The following is an 18,784-nucleotide window of genomic DNA, read 5'->3' as shown; positions in this document are numbered from 1 at the left end:
GTATACAGTAGTCATAACTTAGAATTTTATTATAATTGTATTTCATATAATATACAATAATGTAATTTTTACATGTCCATAACAACCCGAAAACTTGCCTGCTTGCCTTGCACATCTAAAGTTTTCCGACTTTTTTTCTTATGCTTCAGTTTTAACGCTAACCACTCAAAACGTTTACTTTATTGAATGTATCTGATATGGAACCGGACATGGGCATTATCTCCTTCTTATCTAATGCTCGAAACACTCAGTTTCTAAAAAGTTTGAAATCTTCTTTGAATTGTTAAAACAACCAACAACAGCACATGAGGAGCTTGAACTCATTCTCTCGCTGCTAGTACAGGTCAAGCGCTACGAACCGGAAGTAGGCAACCGGAGTCGTCGTCATGGCAGCGTGCATTGTTTAGACTGAGCAGAATAAGGTGGATAGTGTGGACACGCCCCACGGGTGAGCAGTTGCTCATCATCATGTAAAGAGACATGCACAGAAGCGGCCGCTGTGAGCAGAGCTGACCCTGAGGAGGGTTACTCACACACGGAGGAATCTTAACCAAAGTTACACCCTAAAGAATCACACAACTTGTGGACACTGGGCATCCGACGACCCCTTTACCACACAATCCTAGAGTTATAGTGAAGGGTCCATCAGTGCATGATCAGTGTGTGTCGTGAGTGTTCACCTGGCGAACCCGTTGATCAGAGCCACGATCTCCTGTCGCGTGAGCTGGAAGCCGATAGAGGGACTGTTCTCCGGGAGGTTCTTGATTTCCTTCTCAGAGAACAAGATCCTGAGGGCCGTTCCCAAACCCTGAGTCTGTGGGAAAACAGTGTGTGTCGGGATTAATCTCCCTCTAGCATCACAACTCTCCAGCGACCGCTCGACGACCTCACGTTACCTGCAACTTTCCCCAGAGTCGGCATTTGCTGCAGCCGACACAGTCCATGATCCGAGAGATGTTCTTGAAGTGAAGCCTGAACTCCTCCTGGAAAAACAACAGTTAGTTTAAGCAACTTTACTGGTAGAACGGATCACAAAACTCACGGTTGGGATCAGCTACGGGTTTGGACATTTCACATGACACCACACATGTGTAATACTGTATGATAATTATTCACAATAAACCATATAGATGTCTGGGTGAATGTCGGTGACCTCAGCGTCAGAGGGGGAGGGGGAGTGGGGGAGGAGGGGAAGAGATGTGAACTTCACATGAGTTCAAATGTTAATTTCCTTTGTTTTCTCTTCCAGTTCTTCCAGTTCTTCCACAGTTCATCCGCGAATCACATGCGTGTGTGTGTGTGTGTGTGTGTGTGTGTGTGTGTGTGTGTGTGTGAATGTGTGGACACTCTGAGATCAAGTTTCAAGGCCTCCACCAAAGATGATCTATGCAAACGCACATGCAAATCTCCAGGCAATCTTCAGGATAACTGACGGACTGACGATCAGAAGCAGAACGAGAAGCTTCTGTCACTCATCTCACCTTTAATGTTTTCGCCTCCATCTTGTGTCCAGCGAACATGGAGCTCTCGTCGAAGTGCATGGGGAACGCCCTGCAAACACACACACACACACACACACACACTGAAGGCTCAGAACACCTCTGTGAACCTCGCTTTGATCAACATTATATGACTGTATCATAGAGACTGCAGTTTATTTTAATAGTCCTGCAATGTGACTATAAATGAATTTATTGAAGTGTCAATATCGCATATAATATGTAAATATAATGTTTATGATGTTCAATTAAGATGAGCTCATTCCCCCCAAACTAAAATCATAACCGTTTCCATCTAAAGGTGTGATTTAACGTGTGCAAAAGTGGAATATTATTGATATCTATATAATACACATTTAAAAAATTTCCATCCAGAGTTTTTAATGCGATATCACAGAATTTTTCCTTTCCAAATTCCATACTTTTCCAGACTTAAATGTCTCGGTTTTTCAATTTACAACATAATTGTTTGATTAAGCATTATTTTGAGCATTATATATTTGGTATAAAGTACAACAATCATCTGTGACTATTTTCATTTTTTCTTTTTTCCATCAGATTTCTTGAAGTGATGACATGCACTTTTATATTTTAGAAAACTGAAGAGGGCCAATAGTCTGGAAGCACAGATATTTGTCCATACTTAATCAGACCAGGAATTACTCAAATCAAAATTCATACTTTTCCAAACAGCGTAGAAACCCTGATGTTTATTCTTGGGGGGGGGGATATGAGCTCATTAGAGTGTGATTTTAGACGATTAGAAAAGGTTTACGTCACATGCACATGTAATGAATGCGAGTGTGTTCTGGGGACTGGTGTGTGTCTCACTTGGTGACGTTGAGGATCTGGAGCAGCAGGTCTTTGGTGAGCGAGTCCTCTTCACTGTTCCCGGTGTACAGGTTAATGAAGGAGCGCTCGAAGTACGGGGCCACTTTGGTCAGTGCGCGCAGCTCGATCAGGTACAGGAAGTACAGGTTCTTCAGGCGCCGCGTTCCCTCGCCCTTGGTCTCGGCCGGGTCGAAGCGCTGGCGAAACTCCTGCACATTCGGACCCCACACCGGCTTCCCCCAGCCCTCTGAGGACACCACAGTCGCCCTCGTTTATACAGCGCTTCTTATTATAGCAGCTTTACAGTGATAACAGGAGATTACAGTAACAGAGAGTGTTTAGGCTTTACAGCAGATCTAGAATAAAGTTATTGTCCAGTTGAAGTTAGTTTTGATTGATTCACTTTCGTTGTAAAGATCATTAGTTATTAACTTAGGGGCCGCTAACACACACCGTTCTATAACAGAAAACGTTTAATGTGTTCTGGTCGTTCATTCACACGATAGCAGTGTTTGGAGGCTTGCAGAGAACGTCAAGTCACCTTCATTTCTACAGCGCTTTTAACAGCAGAGTCACAGGCTACGTTTACATGCAACCAAATAATCCGTTAGTAATGGGACTGACGGCTCAGTCACACTGAATCTGATTGAGCTCGATCCCAATGACATTTTGATCGGATTGAAAGGGGTTTATTCCTTTTCTAATCCAATCGAGAGAACATGTAAACCCTTGATCGGACTGAAGAACGAAACTGAAAGTAGAGTTTCTAAATTCATTGAGTTCATAAATTTTGAAAGGTCATTGCGGGAGCGGGCGGGGGGGATGATACGCTGCACTCCCGCAAATTAAATATGAGTGTAAAGTAAAATATATAAATGATTAAAGTAGCGTACATAATTTGTAGTTGTGAGGGAGATTCTGTTTGGCAGCAATAAAAACGTTTTAAGCAGCCTAAACTTGGATGTTGTCGTTTGGGGTAGGGCGGGGCCTAATCTCACGCACACTTGTTTAGAGACAATTCCTTCCCGCTGCTCCGTGTTCGAATTCGAAAGCTTCAAGTTCAAAATAGACAGCATGGAGGAGGAAAAGAGCACCTCTAGTGCTTCAGATATAGGCCTAAGCGCTTCAGATGTAAGCACTTCTCTAAAGAAAGGCACATTTACTACAAAAAAAAAAAATCACGAAACCTCAAATCAGACATTTGGCAGTCTTTTTCGGTTGTGCATGATGGAGAGGGGAATCAACTACCTTTTGCCTGCTGCGATAAATGCCAAAAGGTGTTAACATACAACGGACACAAATCGCATTTTATTCCAAGACCTTTCGTGAGACAGAAAGTGAACATACATCCTGCCGTCTTGCGGGCATTTGCGGGCGGGAGCGGGACATAATATCACAGATGCGGGCGGGAGCGGGACTAAAAATGACAAATATTTGCGGGAGCGGGCGGGACTGAACACTGCGGGAGCGGGCGGGAGCGGGACTGAAAATTGTGTCCCGCGCAGGTCTCTAACTGAAAGGACTGCGCATGTGCGATGAAGTAGAAATAGCGTAATGATGTAGAAATAGCGTAATGACGTAGAAATAGCGTAATGACGTAGAAATAGCGTAATGACGTAGAAATAGCGTAATGACGTAGAAATAGTGTAATGATGTAGAAATAGCGTAATGACGTAGAAATAGCGTAATGACGTAGAAATAGCGTAATGATGATAGCGTAATGATCTAGAAATAGCGTAAGGATGTAGAAATAGCGTAATGACGTAGAAATAGCGTAATGACGTAGAAATAGCGTAATGACGTAGAAATAGCGTAATGATGTAGAAATAGCGTAATGATGTAGAAATAGCATAATGATGATAGCGTAATGACGTAGAAATAGCGTAATGACGTAGAAATAGCGTAATGATGTAGAAATAGCGTAATGATGTAGAAATAGCGTAATGACGTAGAAATAGCGTAATGACGTAGAAATAGCGTAATGACGTAGAAATAGTGTAATGATGTAGAAATAGCGTAATGACGTAGAAATAGCGTAATGACGTAGAAATAGCGTAATGATGATAGCGTAATGATGATAGCGTAATGATGTAGAAATAGCGTAATGATGTAGAAATAGCGTAATGACGTAGAAATAGCGTAATGACGTAGAAATAGCGTAATGACGTAGAAATAGCGTAATGACGTAGAAATAGCATAATGATGTAGAAATAGCGTAATGATGATAGCGTAATGACGTAGAAATAGCGTAATGACGTAGAAATAGCGTAATAATGTAGAAATAGCGTAATGACGTAGAAATAGCGTAATGATGTAGAAATAGCGTAATGACGTAGAAATAGTGTAATGATGTAGAAATAGCGTAATGACGTAGAAATAGCGTAATGATGATAGCGTAATGATGTAGAAATAGAGTAATGATGTAGAAATAGCGTAATGATGTAGAAATAGCGTAATGATGTTGAAATAGCGTAATGACGTAGAAATAGCGTAATGACATAGAAATAGTGTAATGATGTAGAAATAGCGTAATGAAGTAGAAATAGCGTAATGACGTAGAAATAGCGTAATGACGTAGAAATAGCGTAATGACGTAGAAATAGTGTAATGATGTAGAAATAGCGTAATGATGTAGAAATAGCGTAATGACGTAGAATTAGTGTAATGACGTAGAAATAGCGTAATGACGTAGAAATAGTGTAATGATGTAGAAATAGCGTAATGACGTAGAAATAGCGTAATGATGATAGCGTAATGACGTAGAAATAGCGTAATGATGTAGAAATAGCGTAATGATGTGCTGAACGAGCTGTTCTTTCTGTTGAATAAAGTGTCGTATAAACGGCGGGCCAGAGGCAAGCTAAATGGATGACGACAGCGCTAGTGACAGCGCAATCACGACAGTGATTGGTCGTAGTGTTATCCAATTGCGTGCAGAGAGATTTTCATATGCATGCTTGGAGCCGCCCCTCGAGCTGGGCGAGTTTCATTAGTCGATGCCAGACCTTTAATCTTTCGGATTTGGGTCTGGATTTCCAAGCTAGTTATTATGGGCAGACATCAGGAAACTGTGCAGTGAGCACATGTCAAAAAATATATTCTGATTTGAAGCTTGTGACACATAAACACACACATCAACCCGATCACATGTTTAGTGTTCATGTAAACACTACGTTCAGATTAATCAGAATTCAGATTCAGATTCATCAGTCCGACTGAAACAAGAGTTGTGCAAGTAAACGTAGCGAGTGACAGCTCGAGAAATTAGCTATTTATTTTCAATTTAATATTTTAATTTGCCGACAATAAAAACACTAGTTAGAAAATTCAGAGCATCCATACGACAAAATACTACAGTAACCAAAGCTTGAGTGGAATACTAGTTACATTCATTTGTGAGAATGGATTTTGACTAGTTGGTAGTGAGTATTAGTGTGATAAATGTGTGTGTTCACCGTCCAGCAGGTATTCTGCACACAGGTGGATGTTGATGCTGCTGTGGAGGCCGGAGATCAGACGGTAGAACACACGCTTCTCCAGACACAACCCTGAACACACACACACACACACGTCAACACACTGGACTGGACCTAAGGGTCATATATATATATATATACACTGCTCAAAAAAATAAAGGGAACACTTTTTAATCAGAGAATATCATCAAGTCAGTTAAACTCCTGGGATATTGATCTGGTCAGTTAAGTAACAGAGGGGGTTGGTAATCAGTTTCAGCTGCTTTAGTGTTAATGACATTAACAGCAGGTCCACTAGATGGGCAACAGTGAGACAACCCCCAAAACAGGAATGGTTTTACAGGTGGAGGCCACTGACATTTTTTTCCCTACTCATCTTTTCGGACTGTTTTTCACCAGTTTTGCATTTGGCTAGGGTCAGTGTCACTACTGGTAGCATGAGGCGATACCTGGACCCTACAGAGGTTGCGCAGGCAGTCCAGCTCCTTCAGGATGGCTCATCAATACGTGCCATTGCCAGAAGGTTTGCTGTGTCTCCCAGCACAGTCTCAAGAGCATGGAGGAGATTCCAGGAAGACAGACAGCTACTCTAGGAGAGCTGGACAGGGCCGTAGAAGGTCCTTAACCCATCAGCAGGACTGGTATCTGCTCCTTTGTGCGAGGAGGAACATGATGAGCACTGCCAGAGCCCTACAAAATGACCTCCAGCAGGCCACTGGTGTGAATGTCTCTGACCAAACAATCAGAAACAGACTTCATGAGGGTGGCCTGAGGGCCCGACGTCCACTAGTGGGCCCCGTGCTCACTGCCCAGCACCAGGGAGCTCGATTGGCATTTCCCATTGAACACCAGAATTGGCAGGTCCGCCACTGGTGCCTTGTGGTTTTCACAAATGAGAGCAGGTTCACCCTGAGCACGTGACAGACAGGAAAGGGTCTGGAGAAGCCGTGGAGAATGTTATGCTGCCTGTAACATCGTTCAGCATGACCGGTTTGGTGGTGGGTCAGTGATGGTCTGGGGAGGCATATCCATGGAGGGATGCATAGACCTCTGCAGGCTAGACAATGGCACCCTGACTGCCATTAGGTATCGGGATGAAATCCTTGGATCCATTGTCAGACCCTATGCTGGTGCAGTGGGTCCTGGGTTCCTCCTGGTGCACAACAATGCCCGGCCTCATGTGGCGAGAGCATGCAGGCAGTTCCTGGAGGATGAAGGAATGATACCATTGAAGGGCCACCAAGCTCACCTGACCTACATCCAATAGAACACCTCTGGGACATTGTGTTTCGGTCCATCTGACATCACCTGGTTGCACCTCAGACTGTCCAGGAGCTCAGTGATGCGCTGGTCCAGATCTGGGAGGAAATACCCCAGGACACCATCCGTCGTCTCATTAGGAGTATGCCCCGACGTTGTCAGGCATGCATACAAGCACGTGGGGGCCATACAAACTACTGAGTACCATTTTGAGTTGCTGCAATGAAATTTCAGCAAAATTGACAAGCCTGCTACATCATTTTTTCACTTAGATTTCCGGGGTGTCTTTGAATTCAATCCTCTGTAGGTTGATCATTTTCATTTCCATCAAACGATGTGGCATCCTTTCGTTCATAACACATTACCCAGTCCATATTAGTATAGATATCCAGCATGACATTTTTCCCCATTGAGATCTGATGTGTTTTCAAAGTGTTCCTTTAATTTTTTTGAGCAGTGTATATATATATATATATATATATAATTATTTTTATTTTTTTTTACATTTCCATTAAAAAGAGCTCCATACAATTTCAAGAATTGCAAAAAACCTGTTCCACCAAAATGAATAATTAATTTATACATATAAATATTATTAATAACTACAAAATAAATACTACATAAATAAAATTAAATGTAACAGTGCAGATTTACACACAAACATGTCCTTATAAAACCCCCTAATCTCTGTTACACCGGGTTTGTTGGTTTCTAAAGGAAGGATTTCCTGTTTCCACGAGCAGGAAAACTGTCACAGTTAGGGCAGTCATGGCCTAGTGGTTAGGGAGTTGATCTGGTGACCCAAAGGTTGCTGGTTCGATTCCAGAACCGGTGGGAAATGACTGAGGTGCCCTTGAGCAAGGCACCTAACCCCTAATCGCTCCCCGGGCGCCACACAAAGGCTGCCCGCTGCTCTGGGTGTGTGTCTCCACGTTTGCAGTGTGTGTGTGTTAACTACTCACTACTCTGCTCCTAATGTGTGTGCATTAACTTGGATGGGTTAAATGCAGAGGTCAAATTTCCAAGTATGGGTTACCATACTTGGCCGTCACGTGTCACTGTCACTTTCACTTTCATCAGTTTCAGGAGAACGTCAGGACTCGTTCATCAGCTTCAGGAGAACGTCAGGACTCGTTCATCAGTTTCAGGAGAACGTCAGGACTCGTTCATCAGCTTCAGGAGAACGTCAGGACTCGTTCATCAGCTTCAGGAGAACGTCAGGACTCGTTCATCAGTTTCAGGAGAACGTCAGGACTCGTTCATCAGTTTCAGGAGAACGTCAGGACTCGTTCATCAGCTTCAGGAGAACGTCAGGACTCGTTCATCAGCTTCAGGAGAACGTCAGGACTCGTTCATCAGCTTCAGGAGAACGTCAGGACTCGTTCATCAGCTTCAGGAGAACGTCAGGACTCGTTCATCAGCTTCAGGAGAACGTCAGGACTCGTTCATCAGCTCCAGGAGAACGTCAGGACTCGTTCATCAGCTTCAGGAGAACGTCAGGACTCGTTCATCAGCTTCAGGAGAACGTCAGGACTCGTTCATCAGCTTCAGGAGAACGTCAGGACTCGTTCATCAGCTTCAGGAGAACGTCAGGACTCGTTCATCAGCTTCAGGAGAACGTCAGGACTCGTTCATCAGTTTCAGGAGAACGTCAGGACTCATTCATCACATACGAGCAGAGCACCATTTGTGTGCATCATCTGCACAATTATTATTGTGCAGTTCATCAGCTTCAGGAGAACGTCAGGACTCGTTCATCAGCTTCAGGAGAACGTCAGGACTCGTTCATCAGTTTCAGGAGAACGTCAGGACTCGTTCATCAGTTTCAGAAGAACGTCAGGACTCGTTCATCAGTTTCAGGAGAACGTCAGGACTCGTTCATCAGTTTCAGGAGAACGTCAGGACTCGTTCATCAGCTTCAGGAGAACGTCAGGACTCGTTCATCAGCTTCAGGAGAACGTCAGGACTCGTTCATCAGCTTCAGGAGAACGTCAGGACTCGTTCATCAGTTTCAGGAGAACGTCAGGACTCGTTCATCAGCTTCAGGAGAACGTCAGGACTCGTTCATCAGTTTCAGGAGAACGTCAGGACTCGTTCATCAGCTTCAGGAGAACGTCAGGACTCGTTCATCAGCTTCAGGAGAACGTCAGGACTCGTTCATCAGCTTCAGGAGAACGTCAGGACTCGTTCATCAGCTTCAGGAGAACGTCAGGACTCGTTCATCAGTTTAAGGAGAACGTCAGGACTCGTTCATCAGCTTCAGGAGAACGTCAGGACTCGTTCATCAGTTTCAGGAGAACGTCAGGACTCGTTCATCAGCTTCAGGAGAACGTCAGGACTCGTTCATCAGTTTCAGGAGAACGTCAGGACTCGTTCATCAGTTTCAGGAGAACGTCAGGACTCGTTCATCAGCTTCAGGAGAACGTCAGGACTCGTTCATCAGTTTCAGGAGAACGTCAGGACTCATTCATCACATACGAGCAGAGCACCATTTGTGTGCATCATCTGCACAATTATTATTGTGCAAACTCTTACATGATTCATTTGCTTCTCAGTAGGAGATTTACTGGCCCTTTCATTAGTCAAATAACAGAAGCACAAAAGCAGAACGGGTCAATGGCTGTGTTTGCATCATATTTACAGTGTGAATCATCACTCACCCTCCAGCCATTTGTAGAATCCTTCGCCTGCGAGAGAAGAGAGCCAGTGTTAGAGCAGCGTCAGGAAGAGCCCGTCTACACTGAGAGCAGAGCATCATGGGTAGTGTAGGCAAATATTAACTCACCATCATCATCACCTAAGAGGAGAGAGGGAGAGAAGGTTCAGGTTAGATCTACAGTGTCACTGACCTCAGCACAGCTGTAAGAGTGAGACGCACCTCGACTGGGAGCCAGAGGGTTGAGCGGACGATACACTGATCTCGGCCTGAAACATCAAACATCCACAAATACAATCATGTTAAAGGAGATATTTAGCGTGTAATGTTGCAGTTCTTCTCTATATCAGTGTCAGTGTTCCTGAACTCCTGAAACGCCTCCAATGAACACGTCACAATATTCCTCATTATAATAATTCATACGCAGAATAAAGTGGCGGGGCCTGGTTGAGTTAGTTAGTAGTGTGTTAAACTGGCGGTTATGGGAAGGGGCGGGACATTTCCCAAACACACTCGAAGCGCTCGACCAATCACAACACACCGCTCCAGCTGACCAATCAGAGAACAGTGTGCTTTTCAGAAAAAGAGGCTTCATAGAGACAGGAAGTAAACAGAGCGTTACTGACAGACTGGGAAGAGAGGAGCCGCAACAATGGAGAATATGAGGAGAATAATCAACATTCAAGTTCTAGTAGAGCCTGAAAACATCAAGGTCATAATACAGGCTCTTTAAGACCACAGAAGAGCAGTGTGTGTGTGTGTGTGTGTGTGTGTGTGTTTATCTGTGTGTGTGTGTCTCACTTGAAGCAGTTTTCCTCATAAATGCTGTTCCAGACTCTCCAGGCGGACGGGCCGTTATATCCGGTGTATCTCTCCGGGTTCAGGAGCAGATCCACATACTCGGCCTCAGGAGACATCTCATCTACACACACCAGAACCAGCATCAGTTCTCATCTACACACACTTCTCATCTAAACACACCAGAACCAGCATCAGTTCTCGTCTACACACACTTCTCATCTAAACACACCAGAACCAGCATCAGTTCTCGTCTACACACACACACTCAACTGAGGCTTTCTTTATTTGGCCAGTACAGAAGCTTTGCATAGCTACTAAATATAGATATTTATCATGGCTACTTGCAAAAACAGGGACATAAAGGTAATACTTTACAATAAGGTTCATTAATGTATTAACTAACATGAACTAACAATGAGCAAAACATGTGTTACAGTATTTATTAATCTTTGTTAATGTTAGTTAATAAAAATACAGCTGTTCATTGTGTGTTCTTGTTAGTTCACAGTGCATTAACTAATGTTAATTAATACAACCTTTGATTTTAATAACGTATTAGTAAATGTTGAAATCAATATTAATAAATGCTGTAGAAGTATTGTTCATTCTTAGTTCATGTTCACTAATGAACCTTATTGTACAGTGTTACCGAAATTATATTCATTTGAGCGGAAATGAAGGAAAGAGAATGTAGAGCGATGAAGTCCTATAAATAACCAACTCAGATCTGCTGATTATTGCAGATCAAAACATCCACTTCCTCTGAGCCTCAAACACACACACACACACACACACACACACACACAACATCACAGCACAGACACACTGATGTTTTCACTCACCGTCTAATCCGCAGAAATGGTCCTGAGCGTCGTCGTGATGAGCCCAGTCTGCGAACGCCTCCTTACTCTGATGACTGACACACACAACACTGGTTTAGTGCCTGTGTGTGTGTGTGTATATGTGTGTGTGTGTGTGTGTGTGTGTGTGTGTCTGCTTTACCTCAGTGTGTTGTTGATGGCGCCCAGTTCATGAGCCTGTTCACAGTCGATGACGCCAGCGCCGGCCTGAGAAAACTAGAGGAGGAACACGTTACACACTTGTTACACACACACACACACACACACACACACACGTTAAACACGCGTTACACACACGCGCTACACACACTCGCTACAGACACTCGTTACACGCACGTTACAGACTCGCGTTACACACACACACACACACACACACACACACACACACACACACGTTACACACTGACGCACTCGTTACACGCACACATGTTACACACACACGTTACACACACGTTACACACACACACACACACACGTTACACACACACACACACACACACGTTACACACGTTACACACGTTACACACACACACACACACACACACACACACACGTTACACACACACGTTACACACACACACACACACACACACACACACACACACACACACACACACACACACGTTACACACACGTTACACACACGTTACACACACACACACACACACACACACACACACACACACACACACACACACACGTTACACACGTTACACACGTTACACACGTTACACACGTTACACACGTTACACACACACACACACACACACACGTTACACACACACGTTACACACACACACACACACACACACACACACACACGTTACACACACACACACACACACACACACACACACACACACACACACACACACACGTTACACACACACACGTTACTGCGCTTGAGGAGAAACACAGTCTAAAGGGATGCAAAAATTCACTACAAACATACACAAAATAAATAAATCTATATATAAATCAAGATAGATCAGGAGAGAAAATACAACACTAAGAAATGATTAAATATGTTTATTGTAAATGATTATTTCCTTTAAAGAAGGAAATAATTTTTAATTTTAACGTTTTCGCAGAATAATATGACAATGTTTTAAAAGAATACAACCGTTGCAAATTAAATCGCATGTAAATCGATTAATCACATCTAAGATAAAACTAAAAAAAAAAAATATATATATATATATATATATATATATATGTGTGTGTGTGTGTGTATATATATACATTTTAAAAAAATTAACTAATTAATCTGTAATAATTAAGTTTTTAATATATTTTTTATAATGTAAACCTTTCACATTGAATCCCCGTTTAATGTAGAAACAGCATAAAGACAGCAGCCTAAGTGTTAAATCTGTGTTTAATGGTGTATTTTTCTGAAAGAAGGCCAGGGATCACCGACACCAACACTGACGTCCCTATGAGATGAGTTCTGCTTAATTTTACCCATAGCCATTCAGTATTACAGTATAATTGAAATTTTAACATTTTATTAGACTTTTTTTTTTTATTAGACTTATAAAAATATAACAACTTTTAATTTAAGCGAACTTAAAACAATCCTCACATGCACATGAAACGCAGTTGTTTTTGACCCATGTGACCCTTTAAACACTGCTTTAAGATTTACAGGCAAGAAATATACAGAAATTGAATACAGTTATCAAATACTTCAGTCTTCACTGCATAAATTATAAATTAAACATAGATGAATCCTTAAAGCTACAGAAGTTATTCAGTCGAGAGCAGTGAGTGGTTCTGTCGTTTGATCAACATTAATGACAGACTGGCGCGGGTTTATTAGGCTGCTGTCCCTTTAAGAGCTGAAGGTTTATTAGGCTGCTGTCCCTTTAAGAGCTGAAGGTTTATTAGGCTGCTGTCCCTTTAAGAGCTGAAGGTTTATTAGGCTGCTGTCCCTTTAAGAGCTGAAGGTTTATTAGGCTGCTGTCCCTTTAAGAGCAGAAGCACATGATTCTCCCGCTGCTCTGTACGTTCGTTTAAGACTTTAAGACTCTGCTTATGAGGATAGTCCACAAGAACAGGCGTTTCCACATCACTGTGTGTGTTAGGATCTGTGGATCTGCACTCTGTGTGTTCCCGGTGTTTGTTCACAGAGAGCCACACTTCAATGGCTTAATACTTGAATGAATGACAGCATGATCATATGTGACGCAGCCAAAGGATGATAGGACAGAATTATATATATTTATATATATATATATATATATATACACACACACACACACACACACATACATATGTATAAATATATAATTACAAACTTAAGTTAGGCGCAATAACTCAATTTAACAGCTCTAAAAATCACAATTGATTATTGATATTGACAGTCAGAGCCTTAATTTATTAATAAAGTCAATGTGAATCAGATTAATTCAGCACAGGTTTATTATAGTTCAGCTAAAACTAGAACTATAAACTGTTTTGTAACTTGAAATATAACTTGACTTGTTTTATTTCAGCTAGTTTCCAAAGCAGCATTTCTCATTTTAATTCAGTGTAACTTGATGAACTAAAATAACTAAAACTGAAATAAAACTTAAAAACTACAAGGATATACATTTTAAAAACTATTAAAAATGACAAAAACACACAATAAATTTGTTTAAACAAATTCAAATGAAAAGGGGAAATATAAAAACAAAAATCTGATTCAGTTTATTAATAAAAACGATAATAGTGATGATTGTGAATTCAGTCTCATGATGTGTTATTATCAGACACGCATCTCGATCACACACACCTGCAGCAAACACACACGGGTCACACGCTGAACACACTCACACACACACACACACACACCTGCAGCAAACACACACGGGTCACACGCTGAACACACTCACACACACACACACACACACACCTGCAGCAAACACACACGGGTCACACGCTGAACACACTCACACACACACACACACACACACACCCCTGCAGCAAACACACACGGGTCACACGCTGAACACACTCACACACACACACACACACCTGCAGCAAACACACACGGGTCACACGCTGAACACACTCACACACACACACACACACACACACAGCAAACACACACGGGTCACACGCTGAACACACTCACACACACACCTGCAGCAAACACACACGGGTCACACGCTGAACACACTCACACACACACACACACACACACACACACACACACACACACACACACACACACCTGCAGCAAACACACACGGGTCACACGCTGAACACACTCACACACACACCTGCAGCAAACACACACGGGTCACACACTCACACACACTCACACACACACACACACACACACACACACACACACACCTGCAGCAAACACACACGGGTCACACACTCACACACACTCACACACACACACACACACACACACACACACACCTGCAGCAAACACACACGGGTCACACGCTGAACACACTCACACACACACCTGCAGCAAACACACACGGGTCACACACTCACACACACTCACACACACACACACACACACACACACACACACCTGCAGCAAACACACACGGGTCACACACTCACACACACTCACACACACACACACACACACACACACACACACACACACACACACACACACACACACACACACACACACACACCTGCAGCAAACACACACGGGTCACACGCTGAACACACTCTCACACACACACACACACACACACACACACACACCTGCAGCAAACACACACGGGTCACACGCTGAACACACTCACACACACACACACACACACCTGCAGCAAACACACACACGGGTCACACGCTGAACACACTCACACACACACACACACACACACACCTGCAGCAAACACACACGGGTCACACGTTGAACACACTCACACACACACACACACCTGCAGCAAACACACACGGGTCACACACTCACACACACACACACACACCTGCAGCAAACACACACGGGTCACACGCTGAACACACTCACACACACACACACACACCTGCAGCAAACACACACGGGTCACACGCTGAACACACACCTGCAGCAAACACACACGGGTCACACGCTGAACACACTCTCTCACACACACACACACACACACACACACCTGCAGCAAACACACACGGGTCACACGCTGAACACACTCACACACACACACACACACACCTGCAGCAAACACACACGGGTCACACGCTGAACACACTCACACACACACACACACACACACACACCTGCAGCAAACACACACGGGTCACACGCTGAACACACTCACACACACACACACACACACACCTGCAGCAAACACACACGGGTCACACGCTGAACACACTCTCTCACACACACACACACACACACACACACACACACACCTGCAGCAAACACACACGGGTCACACGCTGAACACACTCACACACACACACACACACACACACACACCTGCAGCAAACACACACGGGTCACACGCTGAACACACTCACACACACACACACACACACACCTGCAGCAAACACACACGGGTCACACGCTGAACACACTCACACACACACACACACCTGCAGCAAACACACACGGGTCACACGCTGAACACACACTGACACACACGTTCAGCTGGAAGTCTCTCACCTTGTTATAGTTGCCGGATTTAATCCCTACAGGAACTTTACTCTGGAAGAAGTGAAACAGAGAATGGAACTACATTCATCCTCAGAACAACTAGAGCTGAAATCACATCAAACACAATAAAGCATTAAACAGATCAGCCTGGGGTTGACCTCTGACCTCTGGGCACGGCTCTACGTGGCAGTCTTTGATGGAGCAATGGCCGTCATCGGGCCAGAACGGACACGGGCGCTTCAGGTTCACCTGCGCGCACACACACACACACACACACACACACACACACACACACACACACACACATTAACATCGATCCACCAAACCTCCTTACACACGAAGCCTGTGCCGAATCTTCACTCACCTTGTAGTATCGGAAGAAGTCTCTCTCGGTGAGCTTGTGGACGTGAGGGTAAATCTTGAAGTTGTTGAAGACGTCGATGCTCTCGATGTCACAGAAGCAGTCGTCCAGCACACCGGTCAGCTGCACAAACACATCATCATCATTATTATTATTATTATATTAACTGAACAACACAAGAGTCTGACCTCACATTCATAATCAAAGCCTACACTTCATCACATTTTATAATAAATAATTTGAAATACAGAACACGTCTAGAAAACCAAGCAGCAAAAAATAAAAATAAATATTTAAAAAATAAATAAAAAGAATAATGTGGTGGTTATAAATGGCGCATATTTGCATCTGACCTGCGGCTGCTTTGAATGCAAAAGTCCCAAAAGTCCCAGAGCAAACAGAGACGGGATTAAAACAGACATGCCTTGAGTAAATGTTGAGTAAGTACTGAGTGTGTCTCAGCTCATCTCTGATGCGGGATCGCGAACCGCGAGAGATGAGCTGTCAAACTCCAACCACCGCGTGGACACTCCGCCGCTAGCCCCGCCTCCAAACAAACACACGTCATCCACACGCGCGCCGCGCTGTAGTCCTCCGCGGGCGCGCTCAGCGCTGCCGTCAACGCTCACGGAGGGAGGAAAGACTACAAACCCCACAACCCCGCTGACGTCAGCGCACCCGGCGGACCAATGGGAGAACACCACGCTGAATAACAGACACTCAGTTTCCAACGTATTTTAAATGTATCTCGCTTTATATTGTGTGCTCTCTTAACCTACCTTAGCATTATAATAAGTTCTTTTCATAAATAAAAACTCTGGATTAACATCTAAAAAAAAGAACAAAGAAAACAAATATCCGATTTTTTTGTCATATGTTAGATTTTTTCTTCTTCTATTGATATCATTGACAGCCACACAGACAGTGCGAGATAAACGCTTTAAAAGCAATGAAAGTAAGATTATGCATCTTTAAGCTGCACGAACACGTCTAACTTTCAACAGAAAACAGCAACGAACTGCGGACGCGATGACGTCACACTCGCGCGACAGAAGAACATGCCAGAAATACCACTGTAACTATCTCAAAAACAGACGTATTAACGCTAATAATGTGTTTTTATTGTAGTCATAGCATGGGATACACGTACATGACACAGGCAGCTGTCCGAGGGCTCCGGCTGTGTGCTTCTGCTGTTCTTCGCGCTGTTTTGAAACCATCCCGAGCAGAAATCAGCGCAGAATAAACTCAGCAAAGCGAGGATTCCGCGGGTCTGTGTGGAGTTCAACATCGCTGAGGTAAAACATCAAGATATGAGGGATTCACTCAAACTTCCTGTCCGGAGGAGACGACAGAACTCGACGCCAGCCTCGCGCTACACGGACATCATGAGGACGAGCGATGTCGCGTTTGCTCTCAGAGGAAAACACACTGAAAATACACAAAAGTGGAGAAACTGTAGCAGAACAACATCGACACCGGAAACGCTACGGAGAGCGAGGGGCGTGGCTAAGCGCGCGCGCACGCGGAGTTATTCAGGAGCACGTGCGCCAGAGGCCGCGAGGAGGCGCTAGAGGATCGGTGGACGTGGACGCGCAGCGGAAATATAAATAAAATAAATAATATAAATAAAATAACATAACATCAAACTAAATATATTTGATTAAATTAAACCTATTTAAATTTTTTTACAAAATTATATTTAAATAAATAATAAATTGATACAATAGATTAAAATAAATCAATTAGAATAAAAAATAATAATTTATTTAAATAAATCAATTTGATTAAAGTAAAAATAATAATATTGTACAAAAATAAATACATTAGATTAAAATAAATTGATTAGGATAAATTGATTAAAATTAAATAAATACTTTTTAAAAATAAATCAATTTGATTAAATAAAAAATAAAATCAACATTGTATTTAAATAAATACATAATACATAAATACATGAGATTAAACTAAAAGGATTTGAATTAAATAATATTTATATATATATATCATTTATGTAAATAAATCAGTTTGATTAAGGTAAAACACAAAAAAAAAGAACATTTTATTGCATACAAAAACATTTGATTAAAATAAATTAAATATTAAATATTGATTAAAATTTTTAATTATTTATTTAAATAAATAAATAATAAATTAATACATCATATTAAAATAAATTGATTAAAATATTTGATTTAAATAAATAAAATGTTATTTAAATGATATAAATTTGATACAACTAAATACATAAAACTTGATTTAAAATAAGAAAATCAGTGTAAAATGTAAAAATAAATAACTAGAAATGAGATTAAACTAAGTAAAAAAAAACCAGTAATGTAACCTTAACCGAATATTTTACACATTTAATATTAATTTTTCACAGTATAGGTGAAAAGTACGGCTGTCTTGTAAATGT

The 18,784-nt window shown here is 42.5% G+C and overlaps 2 protein-coding genes and 1 long non-coding RNA gene across 10 annotated transcripts in view; all 3 read right to left on the bottom strand.

Annotated features, from left to right (window-relative positions):
• The window catches only part of ero1b (endoplasmic reticulum oxidoreductase 1 beta), a 20,561-nt gene extending 2,677 nt beyond the window's left edge, over positions 1 to 17,884 (bottom strand). For 6 of the 8 annotated variants that reach the window (XR_014201947.1, XR_014201948.1, XR_014201949.1 and 3 more), the window contains exons 1-15: positions 17,516 to 17,884; positions 16,369 to 16,488; positions 16,170 to 16,253; positions 16,014 to 16,055; positions 11,526 to 11,599; positions 11,366 to 11,439; positions 10,524 to 10,644; positions 9,945 to 9,991; positions 9,852 to 9,863; positions 9,727 to 9,753; positions 5,786 to 5,878; positions 2,331 to 2,577; positions 1,482 to 1,551; positions 897 to 983; positions 681 to 814 (exon numbers count right to left, since the gene is read on the bottom strand). Coding sequence is in view for 3 of the 8 variants with exons in the window: in XM_082155901.1 (XP_082012027.1) it covers positions 681 to 814; positions 897 to 983; positions 1,482 to 1,551; positions 2,331 to 2,577; positions 5,786 to 5,878; positions 9,727 to 9,753; positions 9,852 to 9,863; positions 9,945 to 9,991; positions 10,524 to 10,644; positions 11,366 to 11,439; positions 11,526 to 11,599; positions 16,014 to 16,055; positions 16,170 to 16,253; positions 16,369 to 16,488; positions 17,516 to 17,656 (1,373 nt within the window). In the remaining 5 variants the exon portion in view is untranslated. Of the gene's footprint in view, positions 1 to 680; positions 815 to 896; positions 984 to 1,481; positions 1,552 to 2,330; positions 2,578 to 5,785; positions 5,879 to 9,726; positions 9,754 to 9,851; positions 9,864 to 9,944; positions 9,992 to 10,523; positions 10,645 to 11,365; positions 11,440 to 11,525; positions 11,600 to 16,013; positions 16,056 to 16,169; positions 16,254 to 16,368; positions 16,489 to 16,718; positions 17,414 to 17,515 lie in introns of those variants that run through there. The other 2 variants (XM_082155903.1, XM_082155902.1) reach the window with 2 other exon arrangements.
• On the bottom strand, positions 2,585 to 5,723 carry LOC309488411 (uncharacterized protein; the record flags this gene model as incomplete). The annotated part of the gene is made up of 3 exons (XM_082156617.1): positions 2,585 to 4,055; positions 4,355 to 5,210; positions 5,718 to 5,723. 3 exons carry the CDS (start codon positions 5,721 to 5,723, stop codon positions 3,748 to 3,750), a joined length of 1,170 nt encoding a protein of 389 aa, XP_082012743.1. The 3' UTR covers positions 2,585 to 3,747.
• On the bottom strand, positions 13,198 to 15,241 carry LOC309488044. The gene is made up of 2 exons (XR_014201992.1): positions 15,177 to 15,241; positions 13,198 to 14,221 (listed from the first exon to the last, which is right to left on the bottom strand). It is a non-coding gene; the product is annotated as an uncharacterized lncRNA (long non-coding RNA).
• Positions 17,885 to 18,784: the final 900 nt, after the last annotated feature.

Source organism: Leuciscus leuciscus (genome assembly GCF_965113295.1).
Source record: "Leuciscus leuciscus genome assembly, chromosome: 23".
Lineage (NCBI taxonomy): Eukaryota > Metazoa > Chordata > Actinopteri > Cypriniformes > Leuciscidae > Leuciscus > Leuciscus leuciscus.
The sequence above is the reverse complement of the archived record's forward strand: the minus strand, read 5'-3'. Positions and strand labels throughout refer to the sequence as shown.